Source organism: Palaemon carinicauda, chromosome 17 (assembly GCF_036898095.1).
Source record: "Palaemon carinicauda isolate YSFRI2023 chromosome 17, ASM3689809v2, whole genome shotgun sequence".
Taxonomy (NCBI): Eukaryota; Metazoa; Arthropoda; class Malacostraca; order Decapoda; family Palaemonidae; genus Palaemon; species Palaemon carinicauda.
The window spans coordinates 35,832,103-35,855,734 of record NC_090741.1 but is presented as its reverse complement, the minus strand read 5'-3'; the positions used below and the strand labels follow the sequence as shown (position 1 = coordinate 35,855,734).

The window sequence follows — 23,632 nt, the reverse complement described above, 5'->3', positions numbered from 1 at the left end:
CTTCAGAAGAAGATCCGTCACTGAGGCAAACTGAAGGGACCCCAGAATCTTCTCTTGGAGTCGTCTGGAACTTACTTTGTCTTTGAGAAAGCGTTTGGTGTTCCTTGCAATCTCTAACCTCTTGGGTCTGGGAAGACACAGAGTATGAGATATAAGATCCCATTGCAGGCCGAGCCATTGGAACTTCGATTTTGGAAGAAGACGGGACTTCTTGAAGTTGATCTGGAAGCCTAGAGATTGAAGATAATGGATGACTTTGTGAGTGGCTTTTAGGCAATTTTGGGAGGTGTCTGACCAAATGAGCCAGTCGTCCAGATAGGCTACTACTTGAATCCCTTGATTCCTGAGTTCCTGAACAGCGACTTCTGCTAGCTTTGTGAAGATCCTTGGGGCAATGTTGAGCCCGAAAGGCATCACCTTGAAGGGGTAACTTTTGTCCCCTAAGCGAAAGCCTAGGTACGGACGGAAGTGTCTCGCTATCGGGACGTGATAGTAGGCGTCTGTAAGATCGATAGAGGTGGTGACGGCCCCACGGGGAAGTAAGGTCCGCACCTGCAAGACGGTAAGCATTCGAAACTTGTCGCATTGAATGGACAAGTTGAGAAGGGATAGATCTATAATCACTCTTCTCTTGTCTGAATCCTTCTTCGGGACACTGAACAGCCGACCTTGAAACTTCAGATGTTTCGTTTCTTGTATGGCGTTCTTTTGTAAAAGATCCTGGACAAATTCGACCAGGTCCGGAGTGGAATGTTGACGAAATTTGTTCGGAGGAGGAGGTCCTTGAATCCAACTCCACCCTAGTCCCTTGGAGATGATACTGAACGCCCAGGGACTGAACCTCCATTTGTTGCGGAAGGCATAGAGCCTCCCCCCTACCTGCTGTACCTCAGTATTGGTTTGAGGAGTTGCCTCCACGTCCGCCTCGGAAGTTCTTTCCTCTGCGAAAGGCTCTTCCTCTGCCTTTGTTCTGGTTAGAGCCACGGTGGTAGCCTCTACCTCTACCATAACTCTGGGAAGAGCTATGAGCCTCGTAGGACTGGTTAAAGGCAGGGGAAGTGGCGGAGGCACCAGAAAGCTGGCTCTTAGGTAGCAGAACGGTGACATAGTCATCCGAAGGAGCCCGAGAGGTGGAAGGCTGTGCAGGGGCAACAGAAGATGGAGGAAGAGGCAGCCGGAAGTTGGATGAAGCACTCTGTTGTTGCCTGAACTGGGTGGAGGTATATGGTCTAAGCTTCTTCCTACCCCGGGCTTGATAATTTGCGGGGTCATACTTGCGTTTAGGGGTCAAACCCCAACGGGCTTTAAGGCTCTGATTAACCCTAGTGGCCTCCGCCAAGACTTCCTCTACGAGATCCTCGGGGAAGAGATTTGAACCCCAACAGGAGGACCGGATGAGTTTATTAGGTTCATGCCTAATCGTCGCCTCAGCTAGAACATGCTTGCGACATCTGCGTTTAGCAGTAGCGAAGTCATACAAGTCATAATACAAAGACTGTAACGTAGCCTTGTTGAGAGACTTAAAAATACTCTCCGTATCGTAAGTCAAGGCTATCGACTCCGTGGATGTGGCCAGGTTTAGAGTACGGCCCACACGTAGGCGGGAATCATATTCCTGTTTAATGAGGGATTCCGGGAGACGGGGAAGCTTCTCACTAAACAAGACTGAGGCACAGTCTGCTGCAAGCTTGCCGGAGGTAAAGGTGGTATGGACGTTGTCCCAACACTCAATACCTGAGGGAAGAAGGAGGGAGATTGGATCCACCTCTCGGATGGGAGGCAAGGGCTTCTCCTCCAGAGCATATTGAAAGGCAAGTTCTGCCACCTTATTGACGCATGGAGTCAAGGTGGTCTTGTCCATTAAGAACATCGTAAAGGAGCTTTTATAAGGCGTCAGCATGGTGTTAGTGCAGCCGATGTCATTCAAAAATCTGGCCCAAACAGATTGGGCTTGCTCCTTCGGGAAGATGACCGTCTCTTTGGGGACCTTGTCTAATCGGACTAAAGCTTCCTCGGTAAGTCTGGCATAACCATGAAATGGAAATGCCAGACCCGGAGGAAAGAATTCAAAGTCCTCTAGAGGACGAGTGCCAAGGCCCTCCAGAGTCAACATTCCGTCTGAGAACGGGGAATGAAGAGCCATCCGCCAGGGGTTGTTCTTGGCAAACGGCGGGAGCTTAGAGGCATCCGGTATGAGAGAGCTTTGGACTCTCTCCTGAGCTCCTTGCTCTAAAGCCCCAATTCTCTGACCGAAGTTAGAGAACATCGTGTCCATCCTCGACTGCATCTCCGAAACCAACTTTGCCTGCATCTCCGACACGATGCGAAGCATAGCTGATTCGGAAAGGCCCGGGCTAGCAGCAGGAGGGGCGGAAGGAACTCCCGGGTCGTGAGACTTAGAGGAGGAACCAGAGGTCTTTGAAGACGGGTTCGTACCATGTTTAGAGCCATGAGAAGTCTTGTGAGGCTTGCGAGCTTTGGGTAAGGTCCTTGAAGTAGACTTATCCTTAGGGGGAACCGGGTATGAACGTTGAGACGAATCACGGTCCCCAGAAAATCCAAGAAAGGAAGAGCGATCAGAAGAAGAAGAAAGAGCGGGGCTGAGGATAGGAATCTCAGCGCCGGACACACCTGCCTCACTTACCACCCTACCTGTATCCGGCTCGTCTAGCAACATTGGTTCGACGTCCAGGTTCATGGAGGCAACATTGTCCTCCAGACCTCCGGGGGCGTCCGATGGATCTTGCTCTGGGTCGATGAGACCCGTTATAGTGGCATCAATGTGGGCAATGATGGGAGCTGCCACATGCCTAGCCACAGCAGCTGAAGACTTGGCGTTGGGGTAAACCATGGTGCAGTAGTCCTCAGATAGGACGTACGGCCGCTTAGACTTTACATTCCGGGCAAACCCACCAACCCACACCTTCAGTGTGGCCCGAGCCGCAGACTTTTGCTCCGGGGATGCCTGAAATAATAGTGGGAATTATAAAAGGGAGACTCCCAATGGTCCTTCAAGACCATAGATATCTTACTAATAGTAAATAAAATAAGAAGGCAATATAGCCAACGGGACTCACCGAGTCAGATCCAAGGGTAGTGATGAGGTCGAAGCAAATCACACAGTTATCCGGGTGCCATACCACAACGTCTTCCAGTTGAACCCCACAAGGGGCGTGAGATCGGCAGACGGAGTGGCCACAAGGCTGGTGCAAAACAGCTGCACAGGCCGGCGTCAGACAATGCACCATCTGTAAAAAGAATAGTATATGAGAAACTGTAATTCTCTTAAGTAGGGGCGGGTCTGGAGGACCCGGGCCTAACATAGGTCTAACACAAGATTAGAGCTTAACTGTACTAGTCTTTAAGTAGGGGCGGGTCCGGAGGACCCGGGCCTAACATAGGTCTAACACAAGATTAGAGCTTAACTGTACTTTTTTTTTTTTTTTTTTTTAATAGGGGCGGGTCCGGAGGACCCGGGCCTAACATAGGTCTAACGCAAGGTTAGAGCTTAACTGTAATAGTCTTACATAGGGGCGGGACCGGAGGTCCCGGGCCTAAACATAAGTCTAACTTGAAACTAAAGTATAGCCATCCATTCCGGTCAAGCCGGGAGCATAAAAAAGGATGCAATAACAAGGAATTAAGACACATAGTGTCTGATTTCCCGGGGTGGGGTAGACCCCGGGCCGGGAAATAAAGGTATATTCAATACCAATTCCTTTAGGGACTCCGGGGTAGTGATCTGTCATATATAATCATCATAGGAAATGTTATAAAATAATAGGGGGGCGGAACTGTAACTAAGAACTGCCAATCGAACCCGGAGGGTTTCGTATAACATAAGCCAGAATGAAAAGTGAATATAAAATAGGGTACACCGGGATCCAACTCTGTAGACCGGTGGCCAACCAGACTAGACAGAGACTAAACCGCCGGGCCACCCGGAGGACAAAGTCCATAAACACTTAACTACCCCCTCTAAAAGGAGGGAAGGCAACGGTCCCTTAGTGGAGGGGGGAGAAGCCTAGCCTCCCACCTAGCTAGAGGGGGAGCGTGGGGGAGGATCACGTGATACGAGGCAGCAGGGCTACCAACTGACGATCCCCAACCAGACAGATCAAACGGAGTAATGGCACAAATATTCATTATAATAATAATAATAGCGTTAAATATATGAATAAACACATAGAAAATTTTTGGGCAAGGCATGCAACATAAATAATTAAATCACAAAAGACACACCTGATGGCTAAAATAACATTGCCGCCTTAGCACGGTCGGCAGCCATAGCGATACGTAAATGATATCGGCCCAAAAATTGAACCACGAGGATTCTAAACGCTAAATAATGAATATTCACAATAACAAATAATATTTGATAATAAAAATAATACACATAGTAACACCGCAAGTGAAAATTAAAAGCTCTCAAAAACAGGAGTACCAACTGTAGTGAAATCAAGCAAGATCGGTATGAACGAAGAGAATAACTCCTATAATATAAATATTAAACGATCTAGGTTGCTTAAAACACAGTAAAATCCAGCTTGGTACTTAACTTAGACGGTGTCTCCTGGGAAACCGACGAAGAAGCCATAATTCACTAGAAAATATCCAAAATCGAGAGCACCAGAAAAATGCGGGTTACTTTGATCGTTGTGCTAAAAGGAGTTGGGTTCTGAGCGGATGCATTGTAGTAGTACCGAGTGAGGTTGAACGGCTCTCCTCTATTGGGGTTCTCTGTCGTGGATTAATCTAAATAGTGCGGGACCTCTGGAATATACGCCCAATTTTATACCGACACCAATAGGTGAGCGAGCTAGTTAACCTAGCACTCCTTTACATTTTTTCTCTGGTATATTTGGCAGTAAATTACCTAAGAATAAGTGCTAAATGGAGCTTATTCACTGGGCGGCACAGGTTCGAGCCCAGAAACATACATATCATGTTTTCTTTACTTCAGCCTCTTTCTGGACAACAATAACCAAGAAAAATAAACTTGACTTACAGCAAATATCACAGGTTTTTAAAGTAATTTGTATTTTTACTAACCATACAAACAGCGAGCCCTTTAACAGGAGTATGTTTTCAACACAGCTGGAACTTGGCTGTTAAAATTTATAATGTGGTAATAGTGGTTACTGGAAGGGGGGTGGAATCGGCCATTCCACCTCGCCAGCATAGTGAGTAGCCCCTGTGACTTTAAACCTAGGACTTGCATGATGGTTTAAGCAGGAAGTGTAACTTGAAGGGCTAAGGTACAAATTACAATAAAAAATTTGTTTCTCCCTATAAGAATACAAATCCTCATTCTTTATTATGGGACTTATCCTAAGGGGGAGGGATTCCTATAGTGAACTGGCTGGTTTACTTTCCCGGGAAATGTCAAAGCACTTTGGTCCTGAATATGAGCATTAGGAGCGACTTCTGTCAACTTTATAACACCCTAGTCATGAAAATAAGGCATATGGTAGGTTAGGTCACTAGTATGGACTGGTAGACGGTCAAGAAAGAACCTATATTGTGTTGTCTAAATGTATAGTATATGAGAGTATGGGAACATGAATTTGTCCTAACTCCTCATGTAGAAGGATGGGGGAGATACTTCCACACAAACTTATTGCTAAGGAAAGTTGCTAAATCATATGGCTCTCCTGCATCTCTCATCCAGTCCAGCAAATAATGGATAGACTGCTGCACCCCAAGGAATGGGGAAGAAAAAAAGAGGCTAGTCATTCTTATCTTCCTCCTAGTTAGGTTTACTACATGATCTGTCGAGCCTTTACCACTGGTTCAAGGATAAAAATATCCAGGAAACTGTGGATACCTCCCATAGGTAATGGGTAGCGAAGATCACCTGTTGCTAACAGATTACCGTTTTCATGAAAAACACCTGATCCTGAGAGCTGCGGAGGATCTGCTGTTCTTGGTCTCATGAGATCAAATCCAGGAGGTCCTCTTGTAGGAGCACATGTCTGACAGTTCTACAAAACTCCTTAACCAAGGCGATGAAGAACTTCAATCCTTCAGAATGATTAGTGACACAGGAAAAATATGGAGTTTTCTTACTCACTTCGCCAGGCTATCATGGGTTTGAGAGGGTCTGTTTAAGAGACCTGAGGACTCATGAAACTCTCCACGTGGCTTGAGTTCTCTAAGAAGTCAAGTCTGTCCCCACCCTACTCCTTAAAAGTCTTCTCGATTCTCGTGAGGAGTCCAAGTCTGAACCTAAGTTGAAAACTTGGATCAGAGACTTAGCGGTATCTTTACTGTAGAAATTGAGAAGCTTCCCCAACTAAAGAGAGACAAACAGCTATCAGGGTACTATTTGATGTGTGGCTGCTTGGGAGTGATCAGGGTCCCTTTGTATCTCGATGTCTTCAACCAACTGTTGAGAAATCGGAGAAACAGGAAAAATGATATTTTAATTATAAAATAAATTTTTGAATATACTTACCCGGTGAATATATATAGCTGCAACTCTGTTGCTCGACAGACAAAAAACAGTAAAACTCGCCAGCGATCGCTATACAGGTTGCGGGTGTGCCCACCAGCGCCAACTGTCGGCCAGATACCATACTCGATGTAAACAAAGACTCAATTTCTTCTCATCCCACTGCGTCTCTATTGGGGAGGAAGGGAGGGTCATTTAATTTATATATTCACCGGGTAAGTATATTCAAAAATTTATTTTATAATTAAAATATCATTTTTAAATATTTAACTTAGCCGGTGAATATATATAGCTGATTCACACCCAGGGTGGTGGGTAGAGACCAGTTAAATATGTTTACATCGTTTAAGCTAAGAGTTTTTATTTCATTTTGGAAGTTATCAATATAACGAAAACAAAATAAATAGGTACCTGGTAAGGAAGTCGACTTAGACGATTACTCTGCCTTGTAAGTACGTCTTCCTTACGGAGCCTCGCGATCCTCTTAGGATGCTGACAGACCCCTAGGAGCTGAAGTATCAAGGGCTGCAACCCATACAACAGGACCTCATCAAACCCCTAATCTGGGCGCTCTCAAGAAATGACTTTGACCACCCGCCAAATCAACCAGGATGCGAAAGGCTTCTTAGCCTTCCGGACAACCCATAAAAAACAACATTAAAAACATTTCAAGAGACAGATTAAAAGGATATGGAATTAGGGAATTGTAGTGGTTGAGCCCTCACCCACTACTGCACTCGCTGCTACGAATGGTCCCAGTGTGTAGCAGTTCTCGAAAAGAGACTGGACATCTTTCAAGTAAAATGACGCGAACACTGACTTGCTTCTCCAATAGGTTGCGTCCATTATACTTTGCAGAGATCTATTTTGCTTAAAGGCCACGGAAGTTGCTACAGCTCTAACTTCGTGCGTCTTAACCTTAAGCAAAGCTTGGTCTTCCTCACTCAGATGTGAATGAGCTTCTCGTATTAACAATCTGATAAAGTATGACAAAGCATTCTTTGACATAGGCAAGGATGGTTTCTTAACTGAACACCATAAAGCTTCAGATTGGCCTCGTAAAGGTTTAGTACGCTTTAAATAGAACTTAAGAGCTCTAACAGGGCATAAGGCTCTTTCTAGTTCATTGCCTACGATCTCCGATAAGCTGGGAATATTGAAAGATTTAGGCCAAGGCCGAGAAGGTAGCTCATTTTTGGCTAGAAAACCAAGTTGCAGCGAACAAGTAGCTTTTTCCGACGAAAATCCGATGTTCTTGCTGAAGGCATGAATCTCACTGACTCTTTTAGCCGAGGCTAAGCATACCAGGAAAAGAGTCTTAAGAGTGAGATCTTTCAGGGAGGCTGACTGTAAAGGCTCAAACATGTCTGACATGAGGAATCTTAGTACCACGTCTAAATTCCACCCAGGCGTAGCCAAACGACGCTCCTTAGTGGTCTCAAAAGACTTAAGGAGGTCTTGCAGATCTTTATTGTTGGAAAGATCTAAGCCTCTATGCCGGAAGACCGATGCCAACATGCTTCTGTAGCCCTTGATAGTGGGAGCTGAAAGGGATCGTCCTTTTCTCAGGTATAAGAGAAAATCAGCTATTTGGGCTACAGAGGTACTGGTCGAGGATACAGAAACTGACTTGCACCAGTCTCGGAAGACTTCCCACTTCGATTGGTAGACTCTAACGGTAGACGCTCTCCTTGCTCTAGCAATCGCACTGGCTGCCTCCTTCGAAAAGCCTCTAGCTCTCGAGAGTCTTTCGATAGTCTGAAGGCAGTCAGACGAAGAGCGTGGAGGCTTTGGTGTACCTTCTTTACGTGCGGCTGACGTAGAAGGTCTACTCTTAGAGGCAGACTTCTGGGAACGTCTACTAACCATCGAAGTACCTCGGTGAACCATTCTCTCGCGGGCCAGAGGGGAGCAACTAACGTCAACCTTGTCCCTTCGTGAGAGGCGAACTTCTGCAGTACCTTGTTGACAATCTTGAACGGTGGGAATGCGTAGAGATCCAGATGTGACCAATCTAGGAGGAAGGCATCTATATGTATTGCTGCTGGGTCCGGGACTGGAGAGCAATAGATTGGAAGCCTCTTGGTCAGCGAGGTTGCAAAGAGATCTATGGTTGGTTGACCCCAAGTGGCCCAAAGTCTCTTGCACACATCCTTGTGGAGGGTCCATTCTGTTGGAATTACTTGCCCTTTCCGACTGAGACAATCTGCTATGACGTTCAAGTCGCCCTGGATGAACCTCGTTACTAGGGAGATGTCTCGATCTTTTGACCAGATGAGCAGGTCCCTTGCGATCTCGTACAACGTCAGTGAGTGGGTACCTCCTTGTTTGGAGATGTACGCCAAGGCCGTGGTGTTGTCCGAGTTTACTTCCACCACTTTGCCTCGAAGGAGATACTCGAAGCTTTTCAAGGCCAGATGAACTGCCAACAGCTCCTTGCAGTTGATATGCATGCTCCTCTGACTCGTGTTCCACAGACCTGAGCATTCCCGACCGTCCAGCGTCGCGCCCCAGCCCAAGTCCGATGCGTCCGAGAAGAGAACGTGGTTGGGTAACTGAACAGCCAGGGGAAGACCCTCTCTTAGGTTGATATTGTCCTTCCACCAAGTCAGACAAGACTTCATCTTTCCGGAAATCGGGATCGAGACCGCCTCTAGCGTCTTGTCCTTTTTCCAGTGGAAAGCCAGATGGAATTGAAGAGGACGGAGGTGTAGTCTTCCAAGTGATACAAATTGCTCCAGGGATGACAGCGTCCCTACCAGACTCATCCACAGCCTGACTGAGCAGCGTTCTTTCTTCAGCATCTTCTGGATGGAAAACAGGGCTTGATCTATTCTGGGGGCCGACGGAAAAGCCCGAAAAGCTTGACTGTGAATCTCCATCCCTAAATACAGAATAATTTGGGATGGGACCAGCTGCGACTTTTCCAAATTGACTAGGAGTCCCAATTCCTTGGTCAGATCTAGAGTCCACTTGAGATCCTTCAGACAGCGACGACTGGAAGAGGCTCTGAGAAGCCAGTCGTCCAAATAAAGGGAGGCTCGGATGTCCGATAAGTGGAGGAATTTGGCCACATTCCTCATCAGCCTCGTAAATACGAGAGGAGCTGTGCTTAGGCCAAAGCACAGGGCCCGAAACTGGTAGACCACATCTTCGAAGACGAATCTCAGAAAAGGTTGGGAGTCTGAGTGAATGGGGATGTGGAAGTAGGCGTCCCTTAGGTCTAGCGAGACCATCCAGTCTTCCTTTCTGACCGCTGCTAAGACTGACTTTGTGGTCTCCATGGAGAACTTCGTCTTTGTGACAAAGACATTCAGAGCACTGACGTCTAGCACCGGTCTCCACCCTCCTGTCTTCTTTGATACTAGGAAGAGACGGTTGTAAAACCCCGGTGATTGAAGGTCCGAGACTTTGACCACCGCTCCCTTCTCTAGCAAAAGAGACACTTCCAGTTTCAGGGCTTGTCTCTTTTCTACCTCTCTGTACCTGGGAGAGAGATCGATGGGGGACGTCACTAGAGGGGGTTTGCGTACAAAAGGGATCTTGTACCCCTCTCTGAGTAACTTCACAGATTGTTGATCTGCGCCTCTCTTCTCCCAGGCTTGCCAGAAGTTCTTGAGTCTGGCTCCTACTGCTGTCTGAAGTTGCGGGCAGTCAGACTCTGCCCTTAGAGGACTTGGATCCTTTCCTCTTCCCTCTCTTCCCTTCGGCACGAGCACCTCCTCTGCTGGAGGCTCTGCCACGAAAGGGCGGAATAAAGCGAGACGCTGGAGTGTCTAACCTCGGTCTAGCAGACAATGTAGGCAAAGGGGGAGCTTTGCGAGCCGAGGACGCAACTAGATCGTGGGTGTCCTTCTGAACTAAAGATAGGGCAATTTCCTTTACCAAGACTTCAGGAAACAGGCACTTGGAAAGGGGAGCAAAGAGTAGCTCGGATCTTTGGCATGGCGTCACTCCAGCAGACAAGAAAGAACATAGAGACTCTCGCTTCTTCAGGACTCCGGACGTGAATGAGGCGGCTAGCTCGTTGGACCCATCACGGACGGCCTTGTCCATGCAGGACATAATGAGCAAGGAAACGTCCTTATCTGCAGAAGAGATCTTCCTGCTCAGGGCTCCTAGGCACCAGTCTAGGAAGTTAAAGACTTCGAAAGCCCTAAAAATCCCTTTAAGAAGGTGGTCCAGGTCTGATGGTGACCAACAAATCTTCGAGCGTCTCATGGCAAGGCGGCGGGGAGAGTCTACAAGACTTGAGAAGTCGCCCTGGGCAGAGGCAGGAACTCCCAAGCCGAGAACTTCTCCCGTGGCATACCAGACGCTCCATCTAGACGAGAGTTTAGATGGGGGAAAGGCAAATGCTGTCTTTCCTAAACTCTTCTTAGTCTCTAACCAGTCTCCCAACAGCCGCAAAGCTCTCTTGGATGAACGAGAGAGAACGAGTCTAGTAAAGGCAGGTGTGGTAGCAGGCACGCCTAACACAAACTCTGACGGCGGCGAACGAGGAGCCACAGAAACAAAGTGGTCAGGGAACAACTCCTTAAATACAGCCATGACTTTTCTAAAGTCCAATGATGGTTGAGTTGCCTTAGGTTCGTCAAGTTCTGAAGGTTGATCCTCTTGCGGTTCAGCAACGTCCTCATCTGATAGTTCCTCATCCGAAAACTGATGAGGAAACGGCAACGGAGTGGGCAACGTTTGGCTCGCTGAGTCCGGTCGCACTGGTGCATGCGTGACGGATCCGGACGCAACGTCATGGAACTGCTGCACAGTCTGTGAACTGTCAACAACCATGGGTGCGCGAGGACGCACAGCGTCCACCCGAGACTGTTTAGACCGTCTGGGTTGTGCAGTCAACACCGTACCGGGTTGCGGAGGTTGACGCACCGCGTCAAAACAAGTCACCTCTGATGATTGTTGAACGTCCTGAACGTCAACAACCACCTCCGTGCGTCGCCTAACGTCAACGTGCGGCTGGCAAACCACACTGGGTCGCATCGGTGGGGGTACAACCTCAACTGGTAGACGCGAGAAAGTAACCTCAGCGTCAACAGGACGCACAACAGACCGCTTGGATGGTTGTTGGCCAGAAGGTTCAGCAGCAACCTTTTTCGCATTGAAGTCCTCCATCAAGGACGCAAGCTTGGACTGCATGTCCTGTAGCAATACCCATTTAGGGTCTACGGCAGCAGGTGCGGCAACAGACGGGGTGAGCGACTGAGGCGGTACCGCTTTGCCTCTCTTAGGTGGCGAGCAGTCATCAGATGACGGCAACGAGTCCGAACTGACCCAGTGGCTACAACCGGGACGTTGGACTTGTCCTGAAGGGACCGACTTACGCTTCAAAGGTCGTGAGACCTTGGTCCAAAGTTTCTTACGAGAAACACCTTCGGACGACGAGGTAAAAACGGGCTCTCTCGTCTTACGTTGGTAGGGGCGATCTTGGGGAGATACGCCTGATACCATAGAGGGAACGTCTGTTCGCTGATCAAAGCCTCTCGAACCCATGCGTCGTACGACATTGCTTCTCCCCTGGGCTTGGGAGCTTGCAAGAGGTCCCGGACTAGGAGGACGACAGGCACGAACAGACGAACCCTCAAGCGCAACACTGTTCACAACACTTTGAGAAACACTAGGCACTTTATCACTTCCCGCGGCACTTTGGCACTTTAGTTCCTTAACATCCGCCATGAGTTGATTGCGGTCACTAGCAAGGGACTTAACTCTCTCCCCCAAGGCATGGATAGCACGCATCATGTCAGCCATCGATGGTTCCTGAGTGCTAGGAGGGGGGTTAGGAACAACCACTACAGGGGAAGGATTAGGTTGAGGGGCATGAGGAGAGGAAAAATCTACCGACCTAGAAGAACTTCTCCTTACCCTATCTCTCTCTAGTCTGCGTGTATACTTCTCAAATTCGATAAAATCGAATTCCGAAAGGCCCACGCATTCCTCACACCGATCTTCCAATTGACAGGTTTTACCCCGACAATTGGAACAAACAGTGTGAGGGTCGAGAGAAGCCTTTGGAAGACGCCTATGACAGTCCCTAGCATTGCATTTTCTAAACTTGGGAACTTGTGAAAGGTCAGCCATTTTGAATTGGTCAAGGGAAAATTCCAAAAAACGATCTAAGTCATCAACAATGAATCCGATACAAAAAAAAGTTCAAGGATTTATTTGAAGAAAAACCCTGTACTGCGAAAGCTCATAACCAAAATAAAGTACTTCACCAAATATGATGGGAAAAACTCCAGGTTTCAACAGCGAGTAAAGTACGTCTTGTCGACACGTCGACAGAGAAGAAATTGAGTCTTTGTTTACATCGAGTATGGTATCTGGCCGACAGTTGGCGCTGGTGGGTACACCCGCAACCTGTATAGCGATCGCTGGCGAGTTTTACTGTTTTTTGTCTGTCGAGCAACAGAGTTGCAGCTATATATATTCACCGGCTAAGTTAAATATTTAAAAAGAAAGGCTGAAAGGCGTGTATCTAGAATTCTTGGAGATGTTGGAAGGTGCTTTTGAATACTGCCAACAGTCTTGGACTGGTAGAATCCTGGAAATTTCCTGTTCTACTACATGCAAGCAGGTTGAGAAATGGTGATAACTGAAGCCTTTCCTCCATGAATTGATGAAGGGATAATATAAAACCTCTACTAAGGGAATCTTTTGATTAAGGGTGTTTGGCTTGAACAGCGATCTTGCCTGAAAGACACTTGTACAGCTCTATTGCTTCTTCTACTCCTAAGAGTGAGCCACTTTGAGAAGGGTTTGAGAACATGGACCCTCTGTCACTTTGGTCAGAAATGGAAGCACTGTTGACCATCATCGCTATCAAGTGCTCTATCAAACTCTTTGGAAAGCTTGCAAAGTAGCAGCACTGCAAGCATTCTCAGTGCATTGAAAAACAGGCGCATGTCCCCCGTAAATCACATCCTCTAGACAGGAGGAAGCTCAGATGTTGACCAGTAAAGCTTCAGGAACTATAGGAGATCACTGAGGAGGCAGCACAGCGGAACTAGCCTTGTCGTCGAAGAAGTCAAAGAAGGCGCTGTCCTTGTCGATTCAGACGGCAACACAGAAACAAACAGTTAACTCTAGTATTGTCACAATCATTTGCCAAGGAACCCCTCTAACTGTCATACAAAGGTATTCCCAGATATTCCAACCTCAGTCTAGGAGTCCTAAAGAACTTTCTCTGACACATCTCAAACTGCAGATCATGACAAGATGAAGGAAGACTTTCTCAATGTTGAAGTGACTCTCAAGTAGGAGGGTAGAAAGATGGAATTGCCATGACGTGTTGGTATATGAGTGCCGATTGAGTGTTTAAGAAAATAGCTTGAATACTTGTATAAACACTTGGGAAGTGATAGCCAGTCTGAAGCACTGGGTTTTGAACTGGTAGCTACTTTTCCTAAAGACACAGCAAAGAAACCTTCCAGTAGGGCAGAGTGAATGGATCCGAGGATACGTGTCCTTCAGGTCTACGGGGACGGAGCCGTCTTCATTCTTAGGATGAACAGTACTCTACTAGCTGTGCACATCCTGAATGGCGTCTAGGGAACCAAGCAGGGAAACCAATAACTGGCCTCCAGTTCCGCGTTGACTACTCCATTTATAAGAGTACACTGCAAGAGTTTGTAGACCCTAAAAATCACTGTTGCCTCAGTTACTGCCAGTAGAGGGTGTGCTCTGGTAGATCATAGGCAATACTAGCAAGCAAGTTAGGAATGTTATCAGTGTCGCTAAATATCCTAAACAGCACCTTCCTACTCATAGAAGCTACAGGAAGTCGCTGAATTCTGTGATCAAAATCAGGCTCGTGTTCTACACCACTCAAAGACCGCCTAGAGCGTCCAGAGGGCGAGAGCCAATCTGAAGGAGGCGGAGGAGCATGAACCGATGGCATGCCTGGTTCAGCCAACAGTTCAACAACAGGACGATTCTTAACAGGATCTAACGTCCTAGCAGGACGCTTGGTAGGCGAGCTCTCTTCTGTGGAAGGAAAGCATTCTGGGCTACTCCAATGGCTACAGCTTGGACCTTGAGACGTCCTGGAAGGACGCTGGTTGCCATTATCAAACTTCTTCTTAAGAGGTCTGGACGCTTGACGCCAGCCTCTTTTAGGAACGTCGTCATCCGAGGATGAATAAAACACTTTAACCTCACCTTTCCTATGGTGAGGGCGAACGTCCTGGGAAACGTCAACAGGTACGTTCGAGGGGACGTCTGCTCAGGAGCTAAAGCCTCTCGTTTCCTTGCGTCTTTCAACATTCCTTCTCCCAGGGGTTGGGGAGCTTGGAAGAGGTCTAGGACTAGGAGAACGACAAGCCCGAGCAGGCGCACCCTCCACAGCACTAATAACTCACTGCACTTCTCGCACTTTCACTTTTAAGCTGCTTAACGTCGGACATTAATTGCGTCCTATCAGCAGCGATAGACTCAACATTCACGCCCAATGCTTGAATAGCCAACATCATGACTTTAAGTGAAGGCTCATCAGCGGTACTCGTAGCAGGATTAGGAACTACCACTACAGGGGAAGAAATAGGTTCAGTGACATGTAAATAGGAAAAATCTCTAGACGAGCGAGAAGAACTACGTCTTAACCTATCTCTTTCTAACCTTCGCGAATAGCGATCGAATTCAAGCCACTCACGATCAGATAACAGAAGGCATTCGTCACATCTATCATCCAGCTTGCAAACCTTACCTCTACATTTAATAGAGAGTGAATGAGGATCAATGGAGGCCTTTGGCAACCAGGTCTTACACCCATTCACACACACTCTAAAGGTAACAGGGAGGGGTGGCCATTTTGGAAAATTGTTAGAAAGATCAAAACAAGCAAGGGTCAAAATATCAATATCCAAACATAAATCAAGAGTATCCAATAGAAAAATGGAGGGACCTCTTTGCTCCTGGGCTTACCGTAAGTTAAAGGGCCACTACTTTTGCTCGAATGGCCCTTGGAGGATGAAAAAGGAGAAGAGTCAAAAGGAGGAGTACCAGGGAGTGGGAAGAAGCCACCTGGCCCTTTTTCAGCTTCGAGGATGACCTAAAAGGCAAAGAATCCCTCTCGAGCTTCTTCCTCCTCCTGCCGTACTTCTCCCACTAGGAGGATTGCCACTTCCAACATTAAGAACACAGGCATAACTGGTGAGGATCCGCTTAAGAACACACATAAAAGTACCGCAGGTCTTCGGTGACACTATCGGACATTTCAGCAAAATAGGCAACATCCTAAAATAAAGTCACTCAAACCAACAAGCTGTTAAGAGAAAAAGAAAATTGTTAAAAAAAATTCTGCCAAAATAGTTCCAGCCAGCGAGGTGTACACTCACTGATGGCTGAAATCTAAGTGAGCTGTCAGTGAGCTAGCAGTGGGGGAGTTGCCTCCCAGTTGTTTACACCTTGTTATCATTTTAACTACCATGTTCCAGCATCCCTGTTATCTACTCTCTTAAGTAAAGGACTCAGGTTTCTATTAGTGTATTAACAAATTTATATTAAAATAAAACCAGTACTAAATAATGTAAAATTCATTTCCTGAACCAAACAAAAATGGATTACCTCATATGTTTTATTTTTGGTACACAGAACAGCTCCAGCCTCAGGGTCACCTCTAAAGATTAATCTGAAGTACAGTAATAATTATAAAAAAGAGAAAAATATATACAATAAAAAGGAAAACTGATATTTTAATTATAAAATAAATTTTTGAATATACTTACCCGGTGAATATATAATAGCTGCTGCTCCAGCGGCTCGACAGAAAAACACACATAAACTCGCGAGCGATCGCTATGAAGGTTGCGGGTGTGCCCACCAGCACCAACTATCGGCCAGATACCGCACATGCATGTAAACAAGCCTCAATTCTTCTCGTCCCGCTGCGTCTCTATTGGGGAGGAAGGGAGGGCCTTTAATTTATATATTCACCGGGTAAGTATATTCAAAAATTTATTTTATAATTAAAATATCATTTTTAAATATTAAACTTAGCCGGTGAATATATAATAGCTGATTCACACCCAAGGTGGTGGGTAGAGACCAGAGTTAATTAAGTTTACAGCGTATATGCTTAGAGTTTTTGACAGTTATAATATAACAAAACCCAAATATATAGGTACCTGGTAAGGAAGTTGACTTAGACGATTACTCTGCCTTGTAAGTCTGTCTTCCTCACGAAGCCCAGCGATCCTCTTAGGATGCTGAAAGACTCCCAGGAGCTGAAGTATCAAGGGCTGCAACCCATACAAACAGGACCTCATCAAACCCCTAATCTGGGCACTCTCAAGAAATGACTTTGACCACCTGCCAAATCAACCAGGATGCGAAAGGCTTCTTAGCCTTCCGTACAACCCAAAAAACAATATTAAAAACATTTCAAGAGACAGATTAAAAAGGATATTGGAATTAGGGAAGTGTAGTGGTAGAACCCTCACCCACTACTGCACTCGCTGCAACGAATGGACCCAGTGTGTAGCAGTCCTCGTAAAGAGTCTGGACATCTTTTAAGTAAAATGACGCGAACACTGACTTGCTTCTCCAAAAAGTCGCGTCCATGATACTTTGCAGAGATCTATTTTGCTTGAAGGCCACGGAGGTTGCTATAGCTCTAACTTCGTGCGTCTTAACCTTAAGCAAACATCGGTCTTTCTCATTTAAGTGAGAATGAGCTTCTCGTATTAAAAATCTGATAAAATATGACAAAGCATTCTTTGACATAGGCAATGATGGTTTCTTAACTGAGCACCATAATGCCTCAGATTTACCTCGTAATGACTTAGTACGAGCTAAATAGAACTTAAGAGCTCTAACAGGACATAATACTCTTTCCAGTTCGTTGCCTACGATCTCTGATAAGCAAGGAATATCAAAAGATTTAGGCCAAGGACGAGAAGGCAGTTCATTTTTGGCCAGGAAACCAAGTTGAAGTGAACAAGTGGCTTTTTCTGTAGAAAAGCCGATGTTCTTACTGAAGGCATGAAGTTCACTGACTCTTTTAGCCGAAGCCAAGCACACTAGGAAAAGTGTCTTGAGGGTGAGATCCTTCAGGGAGGCTGAATGTAATGGCTCAAACCTGTCTGACATGAGGAACCTTAGGACCACGTCTAAGTTCCATCCAGGAGTTGCCAAATGACGTTCCTTAGAGGTCTCGAAAGACTTAAGGAGATCTTGGAGATCTTTATTGTTGGAAAGATCTAAGCCTCTATGCCGAAAGACCGAAGCCAACATGCTCCTGTAGCCCTTGATCGTGGGAGCTGAAAGGGAGCGAACTTTTCTCAGATGTAAAAGAAAATCAGCGATTTGGGCTACAGAGGTACTGGACGAGGACACAGATGCTGACTTGCACCAGTCTCGAAAGATTTCCCACTTCGACTGGTATACTCTAATGGTAGAAGCTCTCCTCGCTCTTGCAATCGCACTGGCTGCCTCCTTCGAAAAGCCTCGAGCTCTTGAGAGTCTTTCGATAGTCTGAAGGCAGTCAGACGAAAAGCGGGGAGGTTTTGGTGTACATTCTTTACGTGGGGCTGACGTAACAGATCTACCCTTAGAGGAAGACTTCTTGGAAAGTCTACCAGCCATCGAAGTACCTCGGTGAACCACTCTCTCGCGGGCCAGAGGGGAGCAACCAACGTCAACCTTGTCCCTTCGTGAGAGGCGAACTTCTGCAGTACCTTGTTAACAATCTTGAAAGGTGGGAATGCATATAAGTCCAGATGAGACCAATCTAGGAGAAAAGCGTCTATGTGTATTGCTGCTGGGTCTGGGACTGGAGAGCAATAGATTGGTAACCTCTTGGTCATCGAGGTGGCAAAGAGGTCTATAGTGGGTTGACCCCAAGTCGCCCAAAGACTCTTGCACACGTCCTTGTGGAGGGTCCATTCCGTAGGAATTACCTGACCCCTCCGACTGAGACAGTCTGCTAAGACGTTCAAGTCGCCCTGGATAAACCTCGTTAACAGGGAGATGCCTCGATCTCTTGACCAAATGAGCAGGTCCCTTGCGACCTCGTACAGCGTGAGGGAGTGGGTGCCTCCTTGCTTGGAGATGTACGCCAAGGCTGTGGTATTGTCGGAGTTGATCTCTACCACTTTGTTTCGAAGGAGACTCTCGAATTTCATCAAGGCCAAGTGGACTGCCAAAAGCTCCTTGCCGTTGATGTGCATGCTCCTCTGACTTGAGGTCCACAGACCTGAGCATTCCCGACCGTCCAGGGTCGCACCCCAACCCAAATCCGACACGTCTGAGAATAGTACGTGGTTTGGGTTCTGAACTGCTAGGGAAAGTCCCTCTCTCAGACTGATATTGTCGTTCCACCATTTCAGGCATGCCTTTACTGGTTCGGAGACCGGGATTGAGACCGTCTCTAACGTCTTGTCCTTGTTCCAGTGAAAGGCTAGATGGAACTGGAGAGGTCGAAGGTGTAGTCTTCCTAGCGAGACAAACTGCTCCAGGGATGATAGAGTTCCTACTAGACTCATCCAATTCCTGACTGAGCACCGTTCTCTCTTCAACATTAGTTGGACTTTGAGCAGGGCTTGATCTATTCGGGTGGCAAACGGAAAAGCCCGAAAAACTGGACTGCGAATCTCCATCCCTAAATACAGTATAGTTTGGGATGGAATCAGCTGGGACTTTTCTAGGTTGACCAAAAGTCCCAATTCCTTGGTCAGATCCAATGTCCAATGAAGATCCTGCAGACAGCGATGACTGGACGAGGCTCTGAGAAGCCAGTCGTCCAAGTACAGGGAGGCTCGGATTCCCGATAAATGGAGGAATTTTGCTACATTCCTCATAAGCCTCGTAAACACGAGAGGAGCAGGACTTAGGCCAAAGCACAGGGCCCGAAACTGGTATACCACATTCTTGAAAACAAACCTCAGAAACGGTTGGGAATCTGGGTGTATAGGGATGTGGAAGTACGCGTCTCGTAGGTCGAGAGAGACCATCCAGTCTCCCTTTCTGACCGCTGCTAAGACTGATTTCGTGGTCTCCATAGTGAACTTTGTTTTCGTAACAAAGACGTTGAGCGCACTGACGTCTAGCACCGGTCTCCAACCTCCTGTCTTCTTCGGGACTAGGAAGAGACGGTTGTAAAACCCCGGTGATTGAAGGTCCGAGACTTTCACCACCGCTCCCTTCTCTAGCAACAGAGACACTTCTAGGTTTAGGGCTTGTCTCTTTGACTCCTCTCGGTACCTGGGAGAGAGGTCGATGGGGGATGTCGCTAGAGGAGGTTTGCGTACAAATGGAATTTTGTACCCCTCTCTGAGCAACCGAACAGACTGTTGGTCTGCGCCCCTCTTCTCCCAGGCCTGCCAGAAGCTCTTCAATCTGGCCCCTACTGCTGTCTGAGGCTGTGGGCAGTCAGACTTTGCCACGTGAGGACTTGGCTCCTCTCTTCTTTCCTCTCTTTCCCTCGGCACGAGTACTTCCCCTGCTGGGAGCTCTGCCACGAAAGGGCGGGATAAATCTGGATGCCGGAGTGTCGATCCTGGGTCTAGCAGCAAAGGATGTAGAAGGAGTCCCCTTGCGAGCAGAGGACGCCATCAAGTCATGGGTGTCCTTCTGCACAAGCGAAGAAGCTATGTCCTTAACCAATTGTTGCGGAAACAAAAACTTTGATAAGGGAGCAAAGAGTAGTTCTGATCTCTGACAGGGAGTAACTCCTGCCGAAAGAAAAGAGCAAAGGGACTCTCGCTTCTTTAAGACTCCCGACGTAAAAGAGGAGGCGAGCTCATTGGAACCATCGCGGATGGCTTTATCCATACAGGACATTATCAGTAAGGAGACATCTCTATCAGCCGATGAGATTTTCCTACTTAAAGCTCCCAAAGACCAGTCAAGGAAGTTGAAAACTTCAAAGGCCCTGTATACGCCTTTCGTCAGATGGTCAAGGTCCGAGGAGGACCAACTAATCTTCGAGCGTCTCATGGCTAGGCGGCGGGGAGAGTCTACGAGGCTTGAGAAGTCACCCTGGGCAGAGGCAGGGACTCCCAAGCCGAGAACTTCTCCCGTGGCATACCAGACGCTCGATCTAGACGAGAGCTTTGACGGAGGGAAGGCAAAGGCCGTCTTCCCCAAACTCCTCCTGGTATCCAACCAGTCGCCTAAAAGTCGTAAAGCTCTCTTGGAAGAGCGAGAGAGCACTAGCTTAGTAAAGGCTGGCATGTTAGCAGGTAAGCCTAGAGCAAACTCAGACGGTGGCGAACGAGGAGCAACAGTGACAAAGTGATCGGGAAAAAGCTCCTTGAAAATTAACATGACTTTCTTAAAGTCCATTGAGGGAGGAACCGTTCTAGGTTCGTCTACATCCGAAGGATGATCATCATGATGAGGGTCAGCAACGTCCTCATCTGAAGGATCCTCATCCGACAACTGCTGAGTAACAAGCAAAGGGGTTGGCAATGCTTGACACGCAGAGTCCACACGCACTGGTGCATTAGTAGCAGTCCAGGACGCTACGTCATGTAACTGCTTAACAGCCTGACTGTCAACAACAACAGGAGCGGGAGGACGCTCGACGTCAACTCGAGACTGTTTTGACTGCCTAGACTGAGCAGTCAAAACAACTCTAGACTGCGGTGGTTGACGCTCAGCGTCAAAACAAGTCAACTCCGCTGGTTGGCGAACGTCCTGAACGTCAACAAGAGCATTAGGAAGTGGCTGAACGTCCATATGCGGCTGAAAGTCAACACGTGACTGCATCGAGTGAGGCTCTACAAAGCGTGACTGACGTGACTTAGCAACGCCAACGTCAACAGGACGAGCAAAGGCTCGTTTTGGCGGCTGAAGGCTAGGATCTCGATGAGTTAAGCGGCGAGGATCATCGTGAACCTTTTCAGCAGAATAGTCTTCCATAAGGGAGGCGAGCTTGAACTGCATGTCTTGCAGCACAACCCATTTAGGATCAACGGGAATGGGTGCGGTAAAAGACGGGGTTAACGTCTGAGACTGCACAACCTTGCCTACACCAAGACTCTCTGAGCCTGTGTAACGTTGCTGCTTAGGCGGCGAGCAGTCTTCCGATGACTGCAAAGGGTCAGAGCTGTCCCAATGGCTACAACCAGGACGCTGGACCTGTCCTGAAGGGACCGACTTTCGCTTAAGGGGCCTAGAAACCTTGCTCCACGGTTTCTTATGCGAAAAGCCTTCGGATGACGAGGAGAAAATGGTCTCTCTCGTCTTATGGTAGGGGCGATCTTGATGAGACACGCCTGTTACCATAGAGGGAACGTCTGTTCGCTGATCAAGGCCTCTCGAACCCATAAGTCGTACGACATTACTTCTCCCCTGGGCTTGGGAGCTTGCAAGAGGTCTCGGACTAGGCAAACGACAGGCACGAATAGACGAACCCTCGGTCGCAACACTGTTCACAACACTTTGCGCACTAATCACTTTCCCACGATTTTCCGCTGTGGCACTCTGACACTTTAGCTCTTTAACGTCAGCCATGAGTTGATTACGATCTGTTGCTAACGACTCAACTCTTTCACCCAAGGCATGAATGGCACGTAACATGTCTCGCATCGATGGTTCCTGAGTGCCAGTAGGGGGTTCAGGCACAACCACTACAGGGGAAGGATTAGGTTCAGGGGCATGTGGAGAGGAAAAATCTACTGATCTAGAGGAACTCCTCCTTACCCTATCTCTCTCTAGCTTACGAGAATACTTGTCGTATTCGAGCCAATCGAATTCCGAAAGGCCCACGCATTCCTCACACCGATCTCCTAATTGACAGGTTTTACCCCGACAATTAGAACACACAGTATGTGGGTCGAGAGAGGCCTTTGGAAGACGCCTATTGCAATCCCTAGCATTACACTTACGAAATCTAGGGGCTTGTGAAGCGTCAGCCATTTTGAATTAGTCAAAGAAAGTCCAAAAAAACAATCCAAGTCATCAACAATAAATCTGTCCAACAAAGAGTTCAAGAGTTTAAGTTGAGGAAAAACACCTGCACTGCGAAAGCTCAAACCAAAATGAAGTACTTCACCAATTATGTTGAGAAAACTCCAGGTTATACAGCGAGTATTGATACGTCTTGTCGTTAAGGCCGACAGAGAAGAATTGAGGCTTGTTTACATGCATGTGCGGTATCTGGCCGATAGTTGGCGCTGGTGGGCACACCCGCAACCTTCATAGCGATCGCTCGCGAGTTTTTGTGTGTTTTTCTGTCGAGCCGCTGGAGCAGCAGCTATTATATATTCACCGGCTAAGTTTAATATCTAAAAATAATAACAAATGGAAATAAAAAAAAGTATTTCAGCTAAAATATCTAATGTGAATATTTACAGTGGAACCCAGAGGTTGATAGCATTTGAATTTCGAACAATATTTCTGAACAGTGTTAAAATAGCCTTCTGGAATTACAGTATTGTAATTACATTCGATCTTTGAGGTTCCACTGTAAAATAGAATCTTCATTAACATACATCATTTGTAAAATCAAAGTAAAAACTAAAATATTTTAATATATTTCACCTATCTCCCTTCTTCAAGGTCTCAAGAAGTTCTGAATTTGCCTCAAACAAGAGCGTTTTACCACCACCTTCTCCATAGTTTTCAGTGAATTCCAGAGTTTGTGTTACCGGTAAGAGTTCATCATTTGTTAACTTGGCATGATGGATCAGCTTTTTGACATCATCCACTGATCTGAAAATGGGCAAAACCTCAACTTACACTGAAATGAGGTACAAAATTAATCACACCGAGGCATGCAGATGTATCTTTAGTCTTTCATTTTATTAGACATTACCCTCAGCCCTGGACTATTAGCTACCTACTGTACTTTGCTAACTTAATGGACAGAAATTTGAACTTAAAAATAATTTTTCTAATTAAATACCCGCTTGTACAATTAATATTTGCAGATAGGTTTTGATGCAGCAACTTGTTTAAAATTTAATTTACTGTACTCTGTAATTAATTTACGTAAGTATATTATACAAACTAAGTCCCAAATTATTAAAAATATAATTAGACTGTAAATCAGTAAATTAATCAATGGTACAACTGCCTATGATTCCAATAAATTAATGAAATGGTGGATGTACACGGCATAGTAACATTGTCAAAGAATCCTCCATGCCTGTTGTCTGCTGGCTTGTCAAGACACCAAGTTTGTTTTGGTTACAATCTGGATTTCCTAAAGATCGATCTGCC

The 23,632-nt window shown here is 46.7% G+C and overlaps 1 protein-coding gene across 2 annotated transcripts in view; it reads right to left on the bottom strand.

Annotated features, from left to right (window-relative positions):
- Positions 1-23,632, bottom strand: part of LOC137656669 (sister chromatid cohesion protein DCC1) — a 118,229-nt gene that overhangs the window by 67,893 nt on the left and 26,704 nt on the right. For both annotated transcript variants that reach the window (XM_068390846.1, XM_068390845.1), the window contains exons 2-3: positions 22,952-23,122; positions 16,031-16,094 (exon numbers count right to left, since the gene is read on the bottom strand). In XM_068390846.1, coding sequence (XP_068246947.1) covers positions 16,031-16,094; positions 22,952-23,122 — 235 coding nt within the window. The remainder of the gene's footprint in view (positions 1-16,030; positions 16,095-22,951; positions 23,123-23,632) is intronic.